We start from the raw sequence: 24,535 nt of genomic DNA on the forward strand, positions 1-24,535 counted from the left end.
CGTCTGTCTTTTTTGTTTATAGCGCACTAAATAAAAATCGCAGAGGTGATCAAACACCACCAAAAGAACGCTCTACTTGTGGGAAAAAAAGGACGTCAATTTTATTCGTGTACAGTGTCGCAATTGTCAGTTAAAGTGACGCAGTGCCGTATTGCAAAAAATTGCCTGGTCGGGGACGAAAATTGTTTGTTTAGCTCCCGTACGAAAAGATAATGTCATCCCCTTTGGGAAATTTTTGTTTGGAAGGTTGGAATCGGCTGTCGAAAGTTGTGTACACGCTATCAGAAAATCGTACGATTGTTCTTCGGATGAAAATGTTTGCCCGATTTTCTGATAGTGTGTACAAACGTTTGCCCTAATGTTGTGTAGCGGCCATAACCCTCGTTAGGGCGGCCTTGACTTTTGGGCTTACCAGTTACCTCCGCTTGGCTTGTTCTTCCAGGTCTAGGGGTTCCCAGGGTTAGTATCCAACAACTTTGGACGCTGACACCATAAAAGTCCTTTAGAAAGCTTTTCTTTGCAGGGGTAACATCCAACAAACACAGTCTGGTATGGGAACAGAGGGCACGGGTGAAGAAACTCAGGCACCTTGAACTGCTAATCACTAGAAAGTCTCTAATACAGCCCAGAGAGTAGCCACTCGCAGCTGGGCACCTCAAAGCTGAACAAATCTCTAGCCAGAGATTATGGCAGTCAGCACTTTGATCCAGAACTTGTAAAATCTCTGACCTTGAATAAGTTGTAACAGAAAGTGAACAGGAACCTTTTCCTCAGTACCTGGAACGTTCTCTGTCTACTTGGCAGTACTGGAAAAACGTGGATTCGTTAGTGTCCTTCACAACCCAGCAACCAGGCACTTCTCGGGATGCCAGCTTGTTGGCCCTCCTCCAAAGAGTCCTCCCCCAGTTGCTTACACGAGCTGCAGTGCCCCCCCAAGCAGAGAGCACACCCGGACACCTTGAATCCTCCCTCAGTTACTGCGCCTCGGATCCCTATCCCAGAGCAGGCGGGTCTATTGGGGTTAGTCACACCGACCATGTTGCAGGGCGGCACACGTTCCTGTGACCGGGACCCTCGCGGGGCTACCGTGGTCCAGCTCCAAGAACAGGCAGCTATCGCCTCTCGAACAAACTCTGAACACGTGACTCCAACCTCTTAAAGAGGGATTCCACCAAAAAAAATAATATTAAAAGCCAGCAGCTATAAATACTACAGCTGCTGACTTTTAATAAATGGACACTCACCTGTCCCAGGTTCCAGCGATGCCCGCAGCCGAGGCCGATCGATCGCTCGGCCCTCAGCTGCTGCCGCCACCATTCTAGGTGAGGGAATCAGGAAGTGAAGCGAATCGGCTTCACTTCCCGGTTCCCTACTGCGCATGCGCGAGTTGCGCCGTGCAATAGGAAATCTCCGCGCTGTCACTGGGACCCGTGTGTGTCCCAGCAGACAGCGCGGCAGGGCAGGAAATGGCGTAGACTCCCACGGGAGTCTATGCCCGGAAGTGGGTGTAAATACCTGTCTTTGACAGATATCTCCACCCCCCTCCCCCCTGAAAGGTGTCAATTGTGACACCGGAGGGGGGGAGGGATCCGATCAGCGGAGGTTCCACTTTAGGGTGGAATCCCGCTTTAAGTACCCTTCCCCAGACTCCTCAGCGGGGCACCCACTGATTGGCTTCGGGGAACTTGATACCAAAAACGTCCAACCGGGCCTGATTCTGAGCCTGCCATGTGCACCTCACTGTACACATGGCCAGGCAGAACTCTAACACAGCCCAGAGAAACTGATGTCAAAGTTAAACCTACACAATCAACCCTCAGAACCCCATTACTGTTCTGAGGTAAAAACTAAATTTGTACAATGCAGACACCTTGTCCAAGGTGTCGCCGCTACAGTTGTAAAGCACTGTACAAACTGTCGGTGCTATATAAACCCTGTATTATAATCGGCTTTCATCTGGCCATACACAAGTAGAAGGATCGATTGTACAAAGATTGATAGGAACATTTTCAGGACATTTAATAATGAATGTTGTTGAACATTTGGTTTGCATATTGAAGTGATTTGATTTCCTGATCAGACAGCACAATGACTGGGAGAGATTTGGGAAGCTGCGTGCAGAATGTTGGGAGGAGGAGGAGGAGGAGGAGTGGGGGGGATCCTGGCACAGGGATATAGAGTGGAGGAGGAGGAGAGGTGTAGTAGGTGTGCAGTGCGCCCCCTGTCTGCAGACCCCGTCCTCCTCCTCCTCCAGTCTGTCTCCAGGAGGAGGAGGGATGGATGGAGGAGGGGAAGGAGGAGGAAAGGGAGGGATCCGGAGAGGGGACAGAGCTGGCACACTTCTCGGAAAACTTCCCCAGCACTCTACTCTCTTCTCCCCGATACCCCGACTTCTCAGGTGAGTCCCCCCACCCTGCACCCCTCCCCCTCCCTGCCCGGTGATCGGGGCTCTGGATGGGGAATATCGGGAGGTGTGTGTACAATGTCCGGGCCTCTGTACACTGCGATTACATCGGACGGGTCCACTCTCTGCGATCAGACAGATCCGATCTTCACTTATTCACTCTTCGACATTTGTCTGACTTTTGCTCCCTCCCCCACACTGTACGATCTCCTGCTCTGGGTGTGTAGGATCGGACACATTAGGTGGGTGCTCCTGGTAGGTGTAATAATAGTCATACACACGTCAGTTTTGTTTTTCCATCCAATTCATCAAATCTGAAAATAATCCAATATCAGTTTAGACTCGACTTTCATCAGATCCACGAATCAGAGTTGATCAGCCAGGGTGGGATATGATGCATTGATCGATAAACACAATCCGATATCGAGATCAGAGTACAGGTGAGATCGATGACCGACAATCCTGTATTTTAGCCACCAATCAGAATCGGGCTTCTCTGTATGTCTTATTGATCAGATGGGCTACCTACTATGGATCAACGATTCTGATCAGAAGACATCGATTGGAACAGGAGCCAATTGTGTGATCGCAGTGTCACCGTTCCCTGTCTGTCATATAACCAATCGTGTGATCACAGTGTGTATGGCCGCCGGTTCCTATCTGTCATATAACCATACACACTGTGATCACACGATTTGTTATATGACAGACAGGGAATGACAGCCATACACACTGCGATCACACGATTAGCCAGCTGTTACCTATCTGTGATATAATCAATCGTGTGATTGGCTCCTATAAGGTGATTGTACAGTCCGATTGTCCTGAGTATGGTATCCCTTTGTGTTGTTTTTTTCCCTTTCTCTGAGATAAGAATTGGTAGAAATTTGTTTTTTGTTTTTATTGATTTGTGGCCATCAGCCCAATGAATGTCGGTGTAAAGCTATGCTGTCGCTGATAAAAGCATGTTTTGTTATTTTGAAATTCCAAGACTCCAGGCACAGCGATCACTTGCATTTGTACATTGCGATTACATGCGTTTAGCTGCTTTGGAACATTCTTGCCATTTCTGATGTGCTTCCTGTTGTTTTTCTTTCCTTGTTGCCACATCTATCCGCAGGTGAAATAGTACACTGCGGTTATGCGCTAAATTGGTCCTGCACGCAGTTTAATTTTTTCTAACCGCATCAAACCCCATGTAACGAAACGGTCGCTAAACGCAGTGTGTGAATGGGGCCATAGGAAAGCATTGTGTGAGTTCTCTACTGCTAAAAGCTGAATTCTATCTGCCTGTGTGAAAAGGGCCTAAACGTTTTACAGACGCCCTGCCAAATTTCTCTTCTCACACAGTCTGTGATTGGCCCATTGTGTGTGTGTGTACATCTTGATTGGTCCAGGGTTGTCGGACTAATCCCAATACATTTACTTCCCTCTCCCCCTTTGTAGACCTGACCAGTAGTGGGCAGATATCGGGGGATGACCCCCCCCCCCCTCCAGGAATGATGCCTCTGCCTTGCAGCACTGCAGTCCTGGTCAGGCCATTATCTGCATGGAGTTTGTATGCTCTCTCACTCCTTGTGTTGGTTACCTCTGGATACTCCACTCTCCTCCCACATGAGATCACCATCCTGCCAACTAAAACAATCAGCTGCAGGTCAGGTCATTCCCCCCTCACATGTAAACAAAGGGGCGGAATGTCCCAATGTGGACATTTACTAAATATAGGCATTTGTCATATAAGGGCATTGACATCACCACCACCTCCCCGCCCCTTTGTTTACATGCTGGGGGTGGGGAAGTGACCTGACCAGCCGCTGATTGGAGGAAAAAAATCAGCAAGGTTTAGAAGTTTGGACACCGCAGCTCATCTCTACTCCCATGACATACTGGAAGGTAATTGACCCTGGTATGTGTGTGCAGGTCTGATAAGGATCTTAACCTTGCTACACACTGTACAATCTCCTTTAGATCTACCAACAACTATTTTATGCAAAGGGCCTGCCTGATTGGAGCGTTTAGGTAGATTCTTATGCTGCTTAACCACTTGCCCTCCGGAAGATTTACCATGCATGAACACCCCCCCCCTTGGAAGCGTGTATACACACACACACACACACACGTGTGATCTGGTGCACAGATGCCACCCTGCTATAAGGCGGACCTTAAAGTGTAAGTTCACCTCTTTACAAAAGTGTGATTTGCACTACTGATTTAATTGCGACTTCATTTAACAGAAGTCTATGCAAGTCGCAAGAAAAAGTATTGAAGGAACCTCTTTCATATTCGCTGCGGGAAGAGTGGTTCCATTGCCGGCAATGGGGTGCAACTTGTCACGTGAACTGGAACTGTCAAATCACATGACAAGTCACACCGGTGTGTACAGGGGCTAACTGTCACTTTTTAGCTTGGGGCTGCCTATGACCTTCTGTGAGTGACTCAGTTTGGCAAATAGCTGGTAGCAGGAAACCCTGTTCAAAGCAGTGAGAGGTTGGCAGCCATTCATGTCCATTCTTCTTTTTTTTTTTATCAGACACACAGAGATGGCATGTGGGTAATCAGTGCTGGACACAGTCTGTGTCCAGGATCCATATTCCCCAGGTAATAGCTGCATGTCTGTTTACATGCAAATGGCTGCCGGTGCTGTCAGCCTCTCATTGCTTTGTATGGGGCTTCCCATCAGCAGCATGGAAGCGGGAAACCCCACTGAGTCTCCTGCAGGAAATCAGTCGGCCCCAAATGCAGATATGACACCCCCCTATTCACACCTGAGAGTTTTGGAGATTGAAATGCCAAAATTCTCAACATCCTAAATCCCGCGTCTATGTTCCTGTTCACATATGATCCCTCAGACACATGTCTGATGCTTCAAAAGCTATATGAGCTTCTTTAAAGGCCTCTTTCACACTTGTGCGATTTGTTCTATGACTTGGGACTCAAAGTCGCATGACAAGTTGTACCTCATGATTTCCAACGAGTACCAATAATATCTGTGTGACTTCAAAGTAGTCCCTGTACTACTTTGGTGTGACTTTGATGCTAGTTGAGGTCCACAGACCTCAAGCTTACACAGGTATTCCCTGAAATCACGGCCGCAAAATCGGCGCTACTTTCAAGTTGCGGCAGTGTGAAGGGGTTTGAGTGTCTTTGGGTCGCATAAACATCCATGGAAATTTTGTAAGTGCTCAAATTTGGATTTTTTTTTTTTGAGCATTTTAGTTTTTTTTTTTTATTTTTTTTTATACCTTTTCTGAGAACTGGTGCTTTTCCATTGGCTAAAACAAAAACGGCGAAAACTTGAATATACATGTTAAATGCTTGTAATTTATTTCTAAAATGCTTGAATACGTTCACAAAAAAAAAACATACAAATCCCTTTGCACAGGTGTGATTGAGGCCAAAGGCTGCAATCAAACCCGAGCAGAATGTTTTTCATGTGATTTGCTAGCTTTTTTTTTTTTTTTTTTAATGTCTTTGTGTGTTTTGTCACGCGTATAAACGTGTTTTTGATTCTCTTTTTTTTATTTTATTTATTTACTTTTTTATACGTTCTACACATGCTTTGTAAGCTTCAGGTGTTTTACCTGATGATCATTTTAGAATCATCTGTGATGTTATCTGTTTTCATTTTCCTTGCATCTCCTAACCTTTATTTTTTTTATTTTTTTTGTGTGTTTATTGTGGTAGAGAAATTCACATAAAGCGCGCATCATAACTTGTGTTGTGCGTATTCAAGCGTACCCATTGAGCTCTCTGGGGGTAAATACGATTGAATCTACTCAAGCAGCTCTTGTATGTCTTCCCACGATGGGCGACATGCTACAAACGACAGAGCGCACTAATGTGAACGGGTTTAAATATACGGATTTGTTGAGTGTTGCCACGCATACGCATAAGCCTGACAAACCGCTTAGGTACGAAAAAGGCCTAAGCCCAGGTTCACACTGAGCTGCGGGAATGAAGCCGAGTTCAGCTGACCTCGCACAATTTTACTCCATCATGTCAGTCCTGATTTTGACTGCAATTTCAGAGACATCTGTGCAGGTTTCTGCACAGATGTCAATGTAAAACGCAGACCGAAAATCGCAAAAAGGTAGCACAAAAACTACTTTTTAAATTGGTGCAGTGCTGCAAATGCAGCGTCACACCAATTTAGGATGGTATCATTGCTGGCAATTGCCGTCAGTTTGACATGTCAAATTGTACCAATGTGAACCAGTGTTTAATGTTAAATATGGGCAAACTGGCAATTTGTCACCGGAAACCCAGCACTGGGGGGACTGTGTGTATGCACGGTGCCAGCTGCTTTGTAAGGGTTAAATCCGGTCAGCAATGTGTCACCAGAAATACATTGCGGGGAGCGTGTCTGTGTTTGCCCACAGTGCCAGCTGTTCACATGCCTAAAATATTGTTTTGTGAGCCTAAACTCTTTTCTCTGTCTATATCATCAGTGAAGTATAATCCATAAGAACACCATTTCCCATGGGCACAAAGGTGCCACGTGTGCCCGTTCTGCCACTTTTGGCGTGAAGTTTTCAGTCAGACCACATGCATGTGTATACAAGAGACCCCTCTGAGGAGGAAATTCCATCTGGCTGACTGTTTGCCAAGGAGCTTTCCTTCCAATAAAGGGGATGAATATCAAGTGAATAAGTCAGTGAAGTGAATGCTCCTGCCTGTTGTTTGTGTCATTAACTGTTCACACCTTAACCGTCCTGGCAGTGAAAAGGTCATAGACCGGCCGTCCTTTTTACGTCTGTTTGTTTTTCCCTCAGTGTCCTCAGTTCTCTCCACCCAACACTACCCTTTCCTTTACACTTCACCCCTCCTTCCTTCTGAATCTCTCTCTCATTTTTTTAATGCTGCATTTACATGTCTTGTCAATGTAACCTTGTCCCCGGCCGGCACAAAGACACGCAAGGCATGGTACGGAATTGTAAGCAGCCTCGCAATGCCTGACAGAACAATACAGCCTGGTGGACTGGACTGTCCTCGGCTCAGGCCCTTTATCCTGGCTGCTCTGGATTTCAGGCCTCATTCGCACTGGCCATGACATAGAAACCTTTAGGCTACTTTCACACTGAGGCGCTTTACAGGTGCTATAACGCTAAAAATAGCGCCCGCAAAGTGCCTTGAAAGAGCCTCTCCTCTCACTCCAATGTGAAAGCCTGAGGGCTTTCACACTGGAGTGGTACACTGGCAGGACGGTAAAAAAAAGTCCTTTAAGTTGCATCTTTGCAGCGCTGTAGGAGCGCTGTATACCCTTTTTCAGCCACTAGCGGGGGTTAAAAGTGCACCGCTAGTGCCCGAAAACCTCCCCAAATGCTACGGTAAAGCGTCACTAAAAATAGCGGCACTTTACCGCCGATGTCCCCAATGCCATAGTGTGAAAGTAGCCTTAGGCCCCTTTCACACTGACGTCCCGTTCAGGCCCGCCTGTCAGTTTTTCAGGCGGACCTGAACGGGTGCTCCATAGAGCTCTATGGAGCGTCGGATGTCAGCGGTGACATGTCCGCTGACATCCGACCTACTCCGATCCGAAAAAGTGTAACGGAGGAAAAAGCTATTTTTCCATCCGTCTGCGGATCGGATCGGGTGACGACGGGCACTGCGGTCCGTCGTCATCCGATCTCCCATAGGGGAGAGCGGCGCTGTGACAGGTCCGTCCCTGCGCAGTATGCAGAGACGGACCTGTCATCTCCCTGCTCAGCGGGGATCGACGGAGTGATCCCCGCTGAGCAAACGGATATCCACGGGGCGGATCAGAACTGATCCGCCCCGTGTGAAAGGACCCTTACAGAGATGGATGGAATGGGTTGAAATGTTCCCATTCACACTGTGTGTTTTAGGTGAATTCAGTTTAGCAGTGTTGAGAAAATTCTGTGTGTCCAGGGACCGGTTAGATAAGTTAAACACATGAACATAAAAAATGCAGAACTTGATCTGGAGTGGAAAGCATAAAGTTTTATACTCCTAAGACAAATTTCTTCTGCGTTTTGAAGGTCTTTTGCACATGGGCCACTGAACCCCATGCATGCCCAGGTGCTGCATACAGCTGCCCATAGACCTAAACGAGAGAGGAGCGGCGCCACTCTGAGTGCAGTATATCAGTTAAAATTCAATGTTTAATAAATGTAAGATCAATTCACATTTTGGTGAGATATAACGTGCATGACATAAGTAGCTTGGACTCCTGTAGTCCAGCTAGGCAGCGGTGGTGATCAGCAGTTCCTGAGGCTGAGGACGGTCACACAACAAGCACGTCAGCGGTGATGGACGGCTGGTGTGGTTGATCTTGCGTTCGGAGCATGCGTGCACCTTCATCAGGTGTATGATATGCCTGATGAAGAAGCATGCAAGCTCGACCACCCCTCCTGTCCATCACCACTGACATGCTTGTTAGTGTCTCCCTCTCTTTCTCCCTCCACTTTAAACAACCCAAACCAGGGGCTACTGGGAATGTAGGAGACACTAAGGGGGTCACTCACACGGCCGTTCAAGGCCGCACCCCACTCAGATTATTATATTTGTTAGGCCAGTACAAGCAAGTGCATACTTTCATCTGTAGCCACCACGTCTGTACAAATAAGTGATGGGCTGAGAGGCTCCACAGCTATTGGCATGTATTTGCACATGGAGCGATTACCAGCGGTCAGGGATAGATGACTGCTCCTTGTACAGCCATGGATAGTGTCAGCCTGTCATTTACTTGTACAGATTTCCTGTGTGTAGCTGAATGTAAATGCCCGGCAATACGCACCATAGAAATATGCAGTCCTGGACAGTCTACAGTCATGTGAATGAACCTTTTAGGGCACCTTCACACCCCTTGGAGTGTGAGAAACGCACAAACGTGCACATTTCCCGCACAGGAACATGCTGCACTCTGCAGACACATGTGGGTGCCATTAATTATTATGCCACCTACACACGACTGGACTTTCCGGCAGAATAAACTGACGATCTTTCCCACAGAGTTCTGCGGAAACAGACTTGCCGACACACGATCACACCAAAGTCCGTTTTGCCGGGACTAGAAAAGGGAAGTTCAATAGCCAGTAGCCAATAGCTGTCCTTGCGTAGTTTTTGGTCCGTCGGGATAGCATACAGGCGAATGGTTTTACCGTTTTAAGAATTGATTTCTGTTGGAAAGATTTAAAACATGTTCTATTTCTAGATCCGTCTGAATTTTTGAAAAAAAAGTCCGGTTGTGTGTACACGGCATTAGGCTTCATGCACTCTGCTGCTGACGTTTTTGGGGCTTTGGGCCTAAGCTCGTGAACTCCCCTTAATAAAAGCCTGCGTACAACATAGGCTTTTAGTGGAGTTTAGGGACATCAGCGTTTAAAATGCCAAACTTGCCTAACCGCATATAGATGCAAATTACAGTTCCGGCCAATAAAATAGATAAATGCCCAACGTGTCTACACGTGCTTGAAAAACGATGGCGCATTTAACACTGATTTTGTTCTGTCAGGAGAGTTTACATTAAACTAGTGTGCACAAAGCCTTATAGAAAATGCGCTTGCGCCAACCAAAACTTGTTCTGCAATGCCATGCTATTTGGTGCAGCGTGATTTTAAATATCACACCTGCCATATGTTGCATGCTCCTGTGTGTTTTGGGATCCTATTGAAATTTAATGGGCTGTCTAAACTGCACCTCTTGGGAACGAGCAAAAATGATCACGCCTGATCGCATGCGTTATATGAACCAGCCTCAGGGTTCATTCACATGGCACATGTACAGTGGGTATAGAAAAGAATCAACCCCCCCTTCTTAAAATAATCAGAAGACTGACACAGTTTTTTGCTTTATCAACACCAACAAGTTAAAAAAAAAAAACAGAATTACTGAGTTGGAAAAAGGATCACCTCCTTATGTCAGTATTTTGTTGAATCACCTTTTTGTCTTTGCATGCCCTAGTCAGAGCTCAGTCTTAAATCCCATGGAAAATCTGTGAAATGACTTGAAGACTGCCGCCCACCAAGGGTCATCATCAAATTGAACTGAACTTGAGCAGTTCTGCAAAGAAGAGTGGGCAAATATTGCAGTTAGTAGAGACATATCCCAACAGACTAAAGGCTGGAATTAAAGCAAAAGGTGATAAAAGAAAATACTGACATAATTGGGGGGGGGATGCTTTTTCCAACTCAGAGATAATGTGCTTTTATTTTATTTTTTCTGACATGTTGGTGTTATATCTTTCACTTGGATGTTATAAGTTGCACTGAGTAAATGCAGCTGGAAAAAAACAAAAACGGTGTCTGTCTTAATTTCATGCTGAAAAGTAGCAAAATATGATTATTTTAAAGGGGGGTGAGTCTTTTCTATACCCACTGTATCTTCTCTGCACAGAATGCAGGTTCTTGCTGGCACGGGATCCTGTGTAAAATATGTGCCTAAAGTACTTGCGTTTAGGCATGAACATCAAGATGCGTACAATTCTTCTGTTGACTTTCCCTGTATGTGTGTATGCGTTTACATGCAAAAAGTCTACAGATATGTACAGCTCTGGGTGTCCTTTTTTATTTTTTTGTGTGTAGACATGGCTGTGTATTGATTCCTAAAGTGCTACGTTTAGAAGTGTATAGCATATAGTTTTGTACTTATGTAAACGCAGCGTTCTAGATGCCCGTGTGAATGTGTCCTTAGCCCTTGTTCTCATGAATGCGACTTGTCAAGCTGCACCCTATTGCCTGCAATCGCACTGTTTTAAATTCGTGCGGTGTCGCATCGATTTGAAAAAGTAGTTCCTGCACTGCTTTTGGTGTTTTTTTTTATTTATTTTTTTGAGTGGGCCTTGCATAGGAGCTGCACAGATGTCTTCCAGGTCCCACTCGAAGTCGTGCGACACTGACATGCGGCTTCAAAATTTTGCAATTTCAGATGAAGTCGCACAATTTCAAAGCCGCAGTCAATGTGAACAAGGGCTTAATCTTATTTTCCATAAGCTGACAGATTTATCAACAAGTTCTGCTGCTTTCCTCCTTTCACATGCAGTCATCGGGGTGGGATGGCGGGAGGAAGGTGCTTGTGCGCTAATTGGGGGGGCTTCCCTTGCATTTCCTGTCACCTGATTTATGAATGGGATCTGGCAGCCTGGAAGTGGTACAGGAAGATGAGCTCTGCTGTGAATTAACCCCTTTTGTCGACACGTATTCTAAAACGCCATCCCTTTTTTTTTTTTTTTTTTTTTTTTTTTTTTTTTTCTTTGTTATTGTTGTTTTTATCTGTTGGCAGTAGTAGAAGAGAAGGAATGTGTGCGTGCTTTGGTGGGCGGGTCCTCATGTGACAGTAAACGCAGTTGAAAAGATGACAGGTTGCTAGAGAACACACCTTCCCATTGCCCTCAAAGGTTTTCCCATAGAAAGAGGAAGAGAGCGGCCCCAACCACCCGAGGGGTTACTAGGTGTATGGCTGACGCTGTAGCACAAATATTTGTCTTTTTTTTTTCTTCTCTTCTCCATGCTGTGACATCACATCGCAGCCAAAGTCTAAATTGTTCTTTCTCTCTAGGAACGCCGAAGTGACAACATCAACATCTTGGCTGCTTTCAGAAAAAAAAAATTGAAAAAGTGCAGCTGAACAGGACAACCCTAAAAGGAATTCCCTGACTTCCCAGCGGATGAAAGGAAAAGCCTAAGAGGAATAATTGTGTCTGATGGAGGCCTGCGAAACTTCCCGTTTTGTAGCTTGTGCACCGGGCCGTACAGTGGGAGCTCGCTCCTTACCAGCGGCATGGGAAATGTGACCGCAGAGGGACCCTCTTACAGTACCTACCCCCCCGCATTGTTACTAGCTTGTTTATTGGTGGAGTACAAACTTGCCGTGTGAAAGGTTCTTTCGCTTCACTTGGATTCATGCTGTGGAACGTTCTGCTGACAAGGAAGCAATTTCTTCCCCTTTTGCTGGATCTTGTATATCTTTTCGGGGTCTGAACACAGGAGATGATTTTGTAGCCTTGGTGGCGATGGGTCGGGAAAATGAACTCATTCAAGCTGTTAAAAGTGGAGATGTTGCGACTGTTCAGAGGCTGCTTGCGAAGGTCCGAACGTCGAAAAACAGTAAGTAAATGGGAATGGGGGGGGGGGGGGGGGGGAATGGTATGGGGCAATGATTGGGTTCTGGTAATGGCAGTGACGCTGGGGTACGCTGGTTATCAAATATAATCTGCTTGGGGATGCTAATATAATACAGGTAGCTTAAAGTGATTGTTAAGCTTCTTTTATTTAAAAAAAAAAAAAAAAAAGTAAATTAACAAACATATCATACTTACCTCCACTGTGCAGCTCGTTTTGCACAGAGTGGCCCCCGAACACCGTCTTCTGGGGTCCCTCTGTGCTTCCTCCCCCGCATCAACCCCCTAGGAGAAGCGCTCTCCCGAGGGGGGGTCACCTTGCGGGTGCGCTCCTGAGTCCATCATTCGGCATCCATAGCTGCCGAATGTATGACTCGACCCTGCCCCCCGGCACCCACATAATTGGATTGACAGCAGCCATCAATCTATCCAATCAAGAGCCGTGAACCCTGGGCAGAGAGGAAGAGCGCGTCCCCCACCAGGAGGAAGTTCTAGGGCTCGGGTAAGTAAAATAGGCGGGGGGGAGGGGGGGGGGCTGGGGCTGTGGTCACTGCCAGGTGTTTTTTCACGATAATGCATAGGTTGCATTAGGGTAAAAAAACACAAGGGTTTAGAACCCCTTTAAAGTGGTTGTACACCCTTGCATATACCCAGTGAAGTCACTGGTTTTTGGCGATAAACAGAGATAAAGCAAATCCTCCTACATAAGTTTTACCTGTTTTTCTGAGGTCTTCTCTTCTCAATAGTGCCTTAAAAAAGTGTTCATACCCCTTGAAATCTTCCATATTTTGTCATGTTACAACCAAAAAACGTAAATGTATTTTAATGGGATTTTATGTGATAGACCAACACAAAGTGGCACATAATTTATAATTTTCCTTCCACTTCACAATTAACAAAGAGTTGTGAGATTTTGGGTGAAGCAATTGAAAAATATGAATAAAAAGCTTGACATGTTTATTGTCGTATAAATTGGTGTAGCATTAAACAGTAAATACATATGTAAAAGTCAAAACACACACACACACACACACACGTATTAGATTCCATATAAGGAAAATTTTGAGAAATGGCAAAAAGAATTATAAAAAAATATATATTTTATATATATGTACAATAAGAACATGGTTACATCCTATAGTGCTCAACACATTTTCGTGGTACAAATCCACTTCCTCAGGAGCGGATGCATCCACATGTATGGGGCTACAGTTCAAGATATGCGGTACTGCATAGGGACTGCTGAAGTTGCTGTCTGTCTTGGGAGCTGAGGTATGGGAACTGCATGTGGGGCGACAACTCACAAAAAAACTCCCCAGAGATGAAAGTCTCCATGATCTAATAGATAGTGGCAAGAAATAATACCTCCAAAAAGGTCTTGTGTATCTACATGGTAGCATGGTCTGCATGTAGTGTGCAGCCTAACCGTAGCCCATACACATGGATGCATCCACCCCTGAAGAAGTGGCTTTGTACCACGTCAAGCACGATAGGATGCAACCATGTTCTTATTGTACGCATAAAATATATATTATTATTATAAAATATATATATATTTGTAATATGAAATGGCTTTTACATATGTATTTACTGTTTAATGCCATGCTAATTTATATGACAATAAACAGGTCTATCTTTTTTCAATTGCCTGAATCAAAATCCCATAACTCTTTGTTCATTTGAATCAAGCATGGAGGCACATGACTATGTGCTTCATTTAAAATGATTTGAAAAGGCTCGTTATTTAAAAAAATAAAAAATAAACATGTTCTACTTATCTTCTCTGCGCAGGTAGGTAATTGGCAGGTGCTGGGGGGGCTGCTACACACAGAAGGTTTTTTTTTTTTTTGTCTTAATGCATAGAATGCATTAATCGCTTCAGCCCCAGAAGGCTTTACCCCCCCCCCCCCCCCCCTCCTGACCAGAGCGATTTGACCCTGCATCGCTTTAACTGACAATTGCGTTGTACCCAAATAAAATTGACGCCCTTTTTTATTCTTTTATTTTTCCTACAAATTGAGCTTTCTTTTGGTGGTATTTGATCACCTCTGTGGTTTATATTTACGTATATTGATTGGTTTGCGCAAAAGTTATAGCATCTACAAAAAAGGAACAGCTTTATGGCATTTTTTATCATATATATATATATATATATATATATATATATATATATAATTATAATTTTTTATAACGGCATTGATGTGCGTTTTTTTTTTTATTTTTTATTTTTTTTTTGTTTTTATATCGGACTGTTACATTATGGTGGACACGTCAGACAATGTTGCCACATTTTTGTGACCATTGGCATTTATCAGTGCTATAAAAATGCACTGATTACTGTGTAAATGACACTGGCAGGGAAGGGGTTTACCACTAGGGGGCGATGAGGGGGTTAAGTGTGTCCTAGGGAGTGATTCTAACTGTGGGGGGCGGGGGGATGCTCTTTACTATGTTATCAGCCGTGTCCAATCACGGTTGATCACAGTGTAAACAGGAAGAGCAGTTTATCGGCTTTTCCTCACTTGCGCCTTACAGACACGAGTAGAGAAGAGCCGATCTGCTGCTCTCCTGAGGGGGGGGGGGGGCGGGAATTGTTGATCAGTGCAGCCCTTCACACAGAACCACCAGGCTCACCACACATGGATGACCAGGTAGGCCCTCCATGGCAACCAGGGATGCCACACAGTGCCCTAAAAGATGCTAATTGGTGGCCACAAGTGGTGCCAGTCAGTGCCCAGTGCCCGTTATTGCAGGAGAAAATGTATTTATTTCCAAAATTTTGTAGCAGAAACAAAGATATTTTTTTTTTTTTATTTGTTTTGCAAAAAATAAAAACCCCAGCAGTGATCAAAAGAAAGCTCTATCTGTGGGAACAAATTGATAAAATGTGTTTGGGTACAGTGTAGCATGACTGCGCAATTGTCATTCAATTGTGACAGCGCTGAAAGCTAAAAATTGCCTTATAGGCTTACCTGTAGGTAAAAGTTAAACATGTGACCACTTTAACACTGTGCTCTGTTCAAAAACTGCAAAAAAACAAAGATTGGTGGAGTTGGGCTTTAAAAGCATACTCCACTTTTAGCTAAAATTTAATAAGTGCACCCACATTATTAAAATGAAAAGTGCATTTGTCTAATTGTTTGCATTGGAGCTGCGATCAGTGCACTGGGGTGTAATGCATAGGCCTCCAGACAGTTCCCCAGCCCTAGGTCCATGCGGATGTACAGACGTTCGTTTATGGGCCTGGGGAAGTATCAATGGACTACAAGCATGGTGACATCACTCCATTGAGATCTATGTCACTGTGCCTCTTTAAGAATGTATTTCGACATTCCAGAATAGGCCGACATATATGACTTGTTCTCTTTTAAGCAGCAATATAGGACAAGTGTAAATCTGTATAGAACAGACTACTGCTGTCATTGCAGATGCTTGTCCGTCCTGGAAGCCCCTCCACTCAGGCTGCTGAACGGAGTATTTATGCACATAACTCCCCATGTATTGGAGAAGTGGCCTAGGGAAGAAGGCTGCGACTCTGAAGCAGACTGCGTGTCATAATGGACAGTTTGATGTTTCAGACAATGGGCCTCATTCATCAAACTGTCTCAGAAAAAGGAACCTTGGGGCTAATTTATTAATGCATCTCAGCAATGTATTGTCCTGTAGCCAGATTCAAGCCTGTACTGGAAAATCATAGCGGGAGGCTGAATGTTTTGATTCTGGTGGCTGTGGGACATTCCACACTATTCTCTGTTTATACATTTTTATAAATGACACTGATCTGGTCCATTGAGTAGCCAGTTGGGGTGCTGAAACATTGTTAGGATGGGTGTTTTGGTCCAAACGGCATATAATCCTGGTATTTCTGGCCACAAGATCCAGTGTACAGCCTGCTGCCAGCAGCCTGTCTAAGGGGACATTCATACAACACAGCAGGTTGTGGCGGGGTGACAGTAGTGACGATGCGCTGATCACAGTGACCTTTCAAGATCTTCTATTGGCTGCCATACAGTGCCTCAAGCAGTGGTTTGCCTCATACTGCTTGCTATACTTTCTTTCAGAGCACAGCACCAGGGAAGTTCCGCTTTTAACCTCCACCCCTATATTTTGTCAAGAGTGGATACCTGGCTTTGACAGGCACCCGTTGCCGCTTCCCCAAATCACCTAGGAGATCCAAGTGAAAGTTTGGCCCCCCTCTCTTTGCCCGCAGCCTTTTGGGACATGTCAGGTCCCAGAAGGCTTCACTACCATTCACAGAACGTAGCTTGAAAGTCACAGCCGGGTTCTCGCACTAAACATGCCATCGCCAGGGACCCAAAGACCTTGCGAAGAACCAGCCCAAGTGAGGACAGTGACAGGTATGTGCCCTTATATTAAAGGTTACCAGCTACAGGAATTCCATGTTCAGGGCATACAGCCCAAAACACAAGTACTGCATAGACCACCGTGCAGCTACCCCATATTTCAGCCTGTGGTTGATTTTGACAAGCTGCTGGCAATGGGCGTTAAAGCAGAGTTTTGCCTTTGGGCTTCACAACTGGTTCCCTACTGTGCATGTGCAAAGTGCAGTACACTTTCTGAATTGCCCGGCGGCAGGGGAAGGAGAAGGGGGGCCGAACTTCCCAGTGATTTCGTTGTGGCGAGATACCTCGGAAGTGGGGATGGGTACCTGTCAGAAACAGTGTTCCACCCAAAAGTGGGAACTTATCAGCCTCCTCCCTGCCCCCCCCCCCTCCCGAAAGGTGCCATAGGGGGTGGGGCAGGGAGTAGGCAGATAAGTTCCCACTTTTGGGTGGAACACTGTTTTTAAGCTAAGTCCATGTCTCCCCTGCTCCCCAAAATGGCAGGATTGTAGGCTGTACAGACCAAAGCCACTCATGCGCATGGGCCCTTATGTAAAAGAAAAACACTTTTGCCTTAGTTCACAAAGCTGGCGCTCCAAAGCTGGCACTCCAGGATAAGGATACTTTTAAAGCCTGGTACACATGGGCTAGATATCGGTCGGTTTAACAGAAACTGTCCGACATACGCCCCTAGTGTACACCAGCCTGTCTGATTGGCTAACTTCTTTTGAACGGCCACCCCCTGCAAGAACACAAAAGATCAGCGGGGAGATCAATGTACAGACATTGCAATGTAAGTACAGGATCTACTCCTGAGCTCCTCCACGTGAGTTGTGGTGTTTTTTTTTTGTTTTGTTTTTTTCTTTCATATGCCCGCTGGTTTGAATGTAAAAAAAAAAAATTGATTGGTGTGTACCAGGCTTAAGACAACGATGCTTATTCTTGTGTTAAAGCTTTGGACGTTGAGCCTATTGCTAACCCAATCAGATATTAGCGACACGTTTATGCTGACCTTAGACCTGTATCTCTTCTGGCTTTAATCAGAGGCAATAATGGAAATCCATCTTTTACTGATTGAAGTCTAGCCATCAGATGGCTTGTTTTCTCCCACTTGACTCTAAAGGGCTAAAATCATTTGGTGTTTTGAAAGGGAAATGAATGCGTCCTCTTTGTGTGACAGTGAACTTGTGTGTCTGCATTGTGTCTCTGGCAGGGAACAGCAGGCACACTGGTGACAGTGACAAATGACGACTGTCCATGGAGATGCTGTGATGCCAGGGACTTTCATATGCAGATGAGACTCAACGCTCGCAGTGTCACACACGTACTCCATGTCATCCACATGTCACCTGCTGACCTGACTGTGTGCGTACATCATATCTGGTTAAACATTTACCTGAATGTGCGTGACCTGATCAGCATCCAACTAGGAAACAGTGCGAGTGATTGTATGTCACTCCATCTTCCTGATCATGGCTGGAATACTTCTCTAGACAGGACTTCTGTATTGTATGTGCTTGCTTGGTTGCTAAGAACCTATAGATTAATGATGATCAATAATCTGTCCCAGATAATGGATGTTAAGTACACAGTGTAAAATGGGGGGACATTATTATATAGTGATTTTTTATCTTGTTTCACATGTCTGTTTTTATTCACATTTATATAATGACGAATCCTATTGCAGTCAAAGGTTCTTAAAGAGGAACTTCAGTCATGTTTTGGAAAATAAAAATTTGGCAACTGCAAGTACTGTAACTGCTGACTTGTAAATACTTGTCTCTTAAGTCCTCTTGAAACCCAGCGTTGTCTTCACAAGAGGCAGTTTTTTAGCACTGCAGATTCCCCCCCCCCCCCTCCCCCGAGCCACCATCTTGGATCAGGGAGCCGACTGTGGGATTTCTTTTCTAAAACTGGAGAGTGCAAAATCTGGTGTAGCTGTGCATGGTAGCCAATCATCTTCTAACTTCAGCTTGTTCAGTAAGGTTCCTTTCACACTTAGGATCTGACTTGTGTGACCCAAAGTTGCAGGACGTGTGAAATGCCAGGTATCTCCATGAGAGCAGCTCCAACTGACACTAAAGTCACTGTGACTTTAGAAGAGGTTCCTGCACTACTTTGATCAAACTTTGACATGACTTCAATACCAGAGAGTGTAAAAAAAGGGGAAGCTCCACTAATTTGCCCTCCCACATTTGGCACCTTTCGGGGGGGGGGCGGGAGCGAGCAAGTACCTGGTTTTGACAGGTACTCGCTCCCATTTCTGGGAGCTGATCGTCGGACCTTTTTCGGTCATGGCCTTTCAACAGAAGCCAGCCGAATGGCTGAAAATTATTTTTGTAAATGTGCAAAACAATACAGCAAATGGCTCAAAGTGACTCTGACACCACAGTCACAAATAAAGAAAGTCAAATCTTTCTGAAAGAAGAGATTTAATTCTCTCACACACACACACACACACACACACACACACACACACACACACACACACACACACACACACACACCGGCACTTCTATCCTACCCAAGTCTTCTCCCTGAAATAACCATAAGGCCATAGCGGAAAGTTAGCAGCTCAAGCCCCTAAGAGGGCCCACCACTGGGCATGACCTGTTGGAATGGATTTCTCCCTCTCTGCCCACACAATCACAGATCCAGTCAGTCCAGCGTGGTCTCCAGCACAAACCAGATACTATCCAAAACAAGAAAACCATATTTTGGCTGGAGTTTGTCTTGAATTTTGATATATAATATGTTACAGAGCAGAGGCTTGGGAGCAAGGTGGCCAACTTGGAAACGGGTAGGTGGATTTGTAGCAGGAGGCATGGTGGGGGATACTACTGAGTCCATCCTGGACACTCTGTTCTCAGTGCAGCTTTGCTCCTTGCCTGGCTACGGTGCCTGTCATACGGACAGGTGCAGCGGCCAAGGAGTTGGGCTGTTGGATGGACAGAGCCTGATGGGGATAATTGGAGACTAGTTTCCCATCAGGTCTGCCTGGCATGTGATATGGTGAATGGCAGTGGGCAGACTTCTTAGCCACTAGACAGCCCAGTATTGCTTTGGAATCCACCTATTTCTGTCGGCTATCAGTCTCAAGAAAGGTGGACCTAATGGGGAACTAGTCTCTCACGATCACCATCAAGCTCCTCCCACTGTCATTAAGCCCTGCATCTTTGGACTTGGTGGGAGGACCATACTGCCAGAAATGGGTTCCAAATGTGTCATTGAATTCCCTCCATTGTTTCCAAGTCAAGTTACCTTTCTTTCTTAGGTCATCCTTATATCATACAGGTTCCTTGGTTTAATTACTTGTCAGTGCCCTACCTGGATTTAAGTGGTAAGAGAACTTTTAGGAGTCATATGTAAGTAACTACAGGGATGACTTGGAAAACCTGCTTGGGTGGTGATGGCAGCTCCTTTTTGATGTTCTCTATGGAACTCCTTAGATTCTTTTAAAATGCCAAAACGTATAAAGTCCTGCTGCATTGGAAAACCCTCATGGATTGAAGAGAGAGCATTTTTATCTCATTAATATTTCATTAGACTAAAGAATCTTTATAGCTCTTTTAAACTTGGACACCTCTTCCTACATTTTGTATACAGAGTTGAAGTTGCTTGTCATCTATTGTAAGAGAAGAATAAATGATAGCTTTAAGTACGGGGGTGGGGGTGGGGGGTGTACTGAGAAAATGAAGAGGATCCTTTACTTTGCCCAGACAGGAGCTTTTGGAGGGCACTAGGGGCAAGGCTTCTACCCACTGTTTATGGGCCTTGGAGGAGACTGGGGATTTTGATTGTGTCTCCCGGTCAGAGGATGGAAAAGGGCTCAGTTCAACCTCTGATCCCATGGAGAGAGTGAGACCATTCTCTGATAGTGGACAACAACGTGATAAGCACTGTAAGTGAGGCTTTGATCAATTCTCTGAATAAAGACAATAATTCCCTTCTGAAGTGGAGGGGAAGGCGTAATATTAAATATGGTGGCCCTCCTGTAGGCTGGGTTGGAGAAGCTCCTCCACTTGGGACAGAAATATTTATTAACAATCTCTCAAGACATTTATGAAGATTGATTAATTCCACTTTTTCAGATTGCTGGAACATTGAATGAGTTTTGTCTTATGATGACTTGTCTAGTGGACAGATTACACAAGTGAAAGCTGATTAATGAGATTTGGGTCTTCTTTTTGGGGAACTGGTGCCAAGCTGTTTGGATGGCACTGAACTGAGTCACCTAGGCTTTTCTAGGTCAGTGGTTCTCAACCTCGGTCCTCAAAGACCCCCAAGGGCCATGTTTTCATTTTACTTTGCACAGCTGCTTTAAATCAATATAAATTACATGGTATTGATAAGAGCTATTTTATCTAAGGGAAGTTCCCAAAATATGGCTCATTGGGGGTACTTGAGGTTGGGAACCACTGGTCTAGGCGACTAGTTGTTAATTAGCGTGCTGTTTAATTAGGATTGCTGTTGGTAGTTAGCTGTAAATTGGATTGCAGTTTGAAGTTTTCATTGTCATGCTAATATCCCCAAGAGGGGAATGATGTCCTCCTGGGGGGTATAAAGTATGTGTCTAAGTTTTAATAGTCATTCCTTTGGTTTTACCTCCACATCCTTGTCTATGTATGATGCTTGGGGTAAAGGATTGGCATTAGCTCTCTGTCTGCCTGAAAGGTTTGGTGGGAAGCACCCAGGCGGGGTGGCAGGCGGCCCGTCACACACATGTTCTCCATACCCAGCATTATCAGTGGTCTCTCCTCTCCCCTGCAGCAGCTGCTCACTGACACAGGAGAGCCAGAGCTGGAAAATCACATGATCGGAGTGGATCAAATAAGTATACAGGTCCTTCTTCTTTTTTTTTAATTTTTTTATACAGGTCAGGTGGGATAGGTATGCGGAGGAGGGGAGGGAACATTCTCAAGAATCGTTAGAATTGGGCTTTGCTTCCAAGTTAAATGTGGGGGAGAGGGAGAAAGAGAGGAGGGGGGGAAATGAATATCCAGCGCCTTGAAAAGTAATCATACCCCTTGAAATGTTCCACATTTTGTCATGTTATAATCAAAAACCTGAATGTATTTTATTGGGATTTTATGTAATAGACCAACACAAAGTGGCACATACCGTATTTAACGCATTTATAACACGCACCTTAACTTTAAGAGGGAAGTTTCAGGAAAAAAAACTTTCCAGAGCCCCCTGCATAGTACACAGAGCCCCCCCCCCCCCCCCCCACCAATAGTACACAGACCCCTTTCATTATAAAGCCCCCCCCTCTGCACTTCCAGGAGACCCCCAGTCTCCTGGAAAAGCATTTACCAGCATACTCTAAAGTAGAGAAAACATCACTGCCAGCCCCTTCTCATACTTTGCTCCTCCTGTGTCACTCATTGTAAATCAAAGCCTCTAAATGCCTCCATTAATGTCGTATACCCTGTCATGTGACTGCTCTCCTCTCTTTCATTGACGGTCACATGACCTCTCTCCAATCAAAAGCTACATTCGAGTTGGAGTGGAAGGAGCAGAGTGACCAGAACGAGTGGTGGTATTAGAGGGATTTGAGGCTTAGATTTACATTGATAGTGACACAGGAGGACCGGTATATGAGAAAGGGCTGGCAGTAATGTTTTCTGAAGTTTAAAGTATGCTGGTGTCACGTCACATTTGGCTACCCATCATATTTTGCTGCCCCCTGGAGTGCGCATGCGCGACTCCTCCATATGCGTACCAACACTGTTATAAGACCACTTTGGCACAGGGCCCCTCACCAACGCTTCGGGCATGGCCTCTCTTCACTCGGCATAATTATAATCTAACTCTATGTCCACTTGGATGGTGGGGCTTGAACCTGGACTCAGGAGTGTGGCCACAAAATTCTGCGCAAGCGCAGATCGTCGCAGTGTTGGAGCGCATATGGCGGCGTTGAGCATGCACAGTCCATCGGGTAGCCAAATGGGATGGGTCGCCATATGTGACGAAACACTGGCAGCCCTGTCCCAGGGCCAGGAGAGGCGGGGCAGCTGGCCTGACACCCCCCATTGGTAAAGAAAAAAACAGATCTGCGTACAATGCATAGGCGTGATTTACCCTCTGTTTTAAGGGTAAAAAAAGTGAGTGTTTAAATACGGTAATTGTGAAGTGGAAGGAAAATGATAAATGGTTTTCCAAATTTTTTTACAAATAAATATCTGAAAAGTGTGGCGTGCATTTATATTCAGCCCCCTTTACTCTAAAATCTAGTGGAACCAATTGCCTTCAGAAATCACCTAATTAGTAAATAGAGTGTACCTGTGTGTAATTATAATCTCGGTATAAATGCAGCTGTTCTATGAAGCCTTCAGAGGCTTGTCAGAGAACCTTAGTGCAAGAAAACAAATTTCCTGGAAAGGAAAAGACGTTTCCCAGCCACAAATTCTTTTCAGTAGCAACATGAGGTGAAATTGAAGGCTTGGTTGGCTGAATTTCGAAATCGGTGGTGGGCCCATCGGATCACAAAACGCACAAATTTTCTGTTTATTTTTTTATTTTTTATTTTTTTTTCAAAAGAAAATTCTTTCGAAATTCGACAATGTATGGCCAGCTTAAGTGAACAAACAGCATCATGAAAGCCAAGGAACACACCAAACAGGCTAGGGATAATGTTGTGGAGAAGTTTAAAGTGGGGTTAATATATATAATATATTATATTAAGAAAATAAAAAAATCCCAAGCTTTGAACATCTTGTGGAGTAAACCTACCAAGGCATGGCTGTCCTCCTAAACTGACAGGAAAGGTAAAGTGAGCATTAATCAGAGAAGCAGCCAAGAGGTAGGAGAATCTGTCCACAGGACAACTATTAGTTATACACTCCGCAAACCTGGCCTTTATAGAAGACTGGCAAGAAAAATGACATTGTTGAAAGAAAGCCATAAGAAGTCCCATTTGCAGTTTGCGAGAAGCCATTTGGGGGACACAGCAAACATGTGGAAAAGGGTGCTCTGGTCAGATGAGACCAAAATTGAACTTTTTGGACTAAAAGAAAAACTATATGTGGCAGAACACTAAGCCCTTGTACACACGGTCGGAGATTCCGACAACCAAATCCGTCGGATTTTGTCCAAAGTTGTCGAAACATCCAATCGTTCGGAACGTAATTTTGTTACGATGGGAATATGTTCAGGCTAGTAGCCAATAGCTTTGATGTAGGAATTTGATCTGAGCATGCGTGGCACTTTGTTCAATCGGAATTCTCTACACATGATCGGAGTATGTCCGATTGGAGCATTTTATCTGAAAATATTTCCGGCAAGTTGGAAAATTTGGTCCGACAGATATTCCGATGGAAACAGTCCGATGCAGACCACACACAGTCGGAATATCCGACAAAACGCTCCGATCGGACACATTCCGACGGAATCTGAAGCATGGTGGTGGCAGCATCATGTTGTGGGATGCTTTTCTTCAGCAGGCACAGGGAAGCTGGTCAGAGTTGATGGGGAATTTGGATTGAAGCCAAATACAGGTCAATGTTAGAAGAAAACCTTTTACAGTCTGCAAAAGACTTGAGAATGGGGTAGAGGTTCACCTTCCAGCAGGTCAACGACCCTAAACATACAGCCAGAGCTACAATGGAATGGTTTAGAGCAAAGCATATTCATGTGTTAGAATGGCCCAGTAAAAGTGCAGACCTAAATCCAATTGAGAATCTGTGGCAAGACTTGAAAAATGCTGTT

At 45.0% G+C, this 24,535-nt stretch overlaps 1 protein-coding gene across 3 annotated transcripts in view; it reads left to right on the plus strand.

The window, feature by feature from the left end:
• Positions 1–2,238: 2,238 nt before the first annotated feature.
• CASKIN2 (CASK interacting protein 2) overlaps positions 2,239–24,535 on the plus strand; it is a 110,395-nt gene continuing 88,098 nt past the window's right edge. For 2 of the 3 annotated variants that reach the window (XM_077459606.1, XM_077459608.1), the window contains exons 1-2: positions 2,239–2,398; positions 11,921–12,468. In XM_077459606.1, coding sequence (XP_077315732.1) covers positions 12,375–12,468 — 94 coding nt within the window. In that variant the 5' untranslated portion in view covers positions 2,239–2,398; positions 11,921–12,374. Of the gene's footprint in view, positions 2,399–2,495; positions 2,647–11,920; positions 12,469–24,535 lie in introns of those variants that run through there. The other variant, XM_077459607.1, reaches the window with a different exon arrangement.

Source organism: Lithobates pipiens, unplaced genomic scaffold (genome assembly GCF_037356315.1).
Source record: "Lithobates pipiens isolate NorthernLeopardFrog02 unplaced genomic scaffold, aLitPip1_a1.2 Scaffold_28, whole genome shotgun sequence".
Taxonomy (NCBI): domain Eukaryota; kingdom Metazoa; phylum Chordata; class Amphibia; order Anura; family Ranidae; genus Lithobates; species Lithobates pipiens.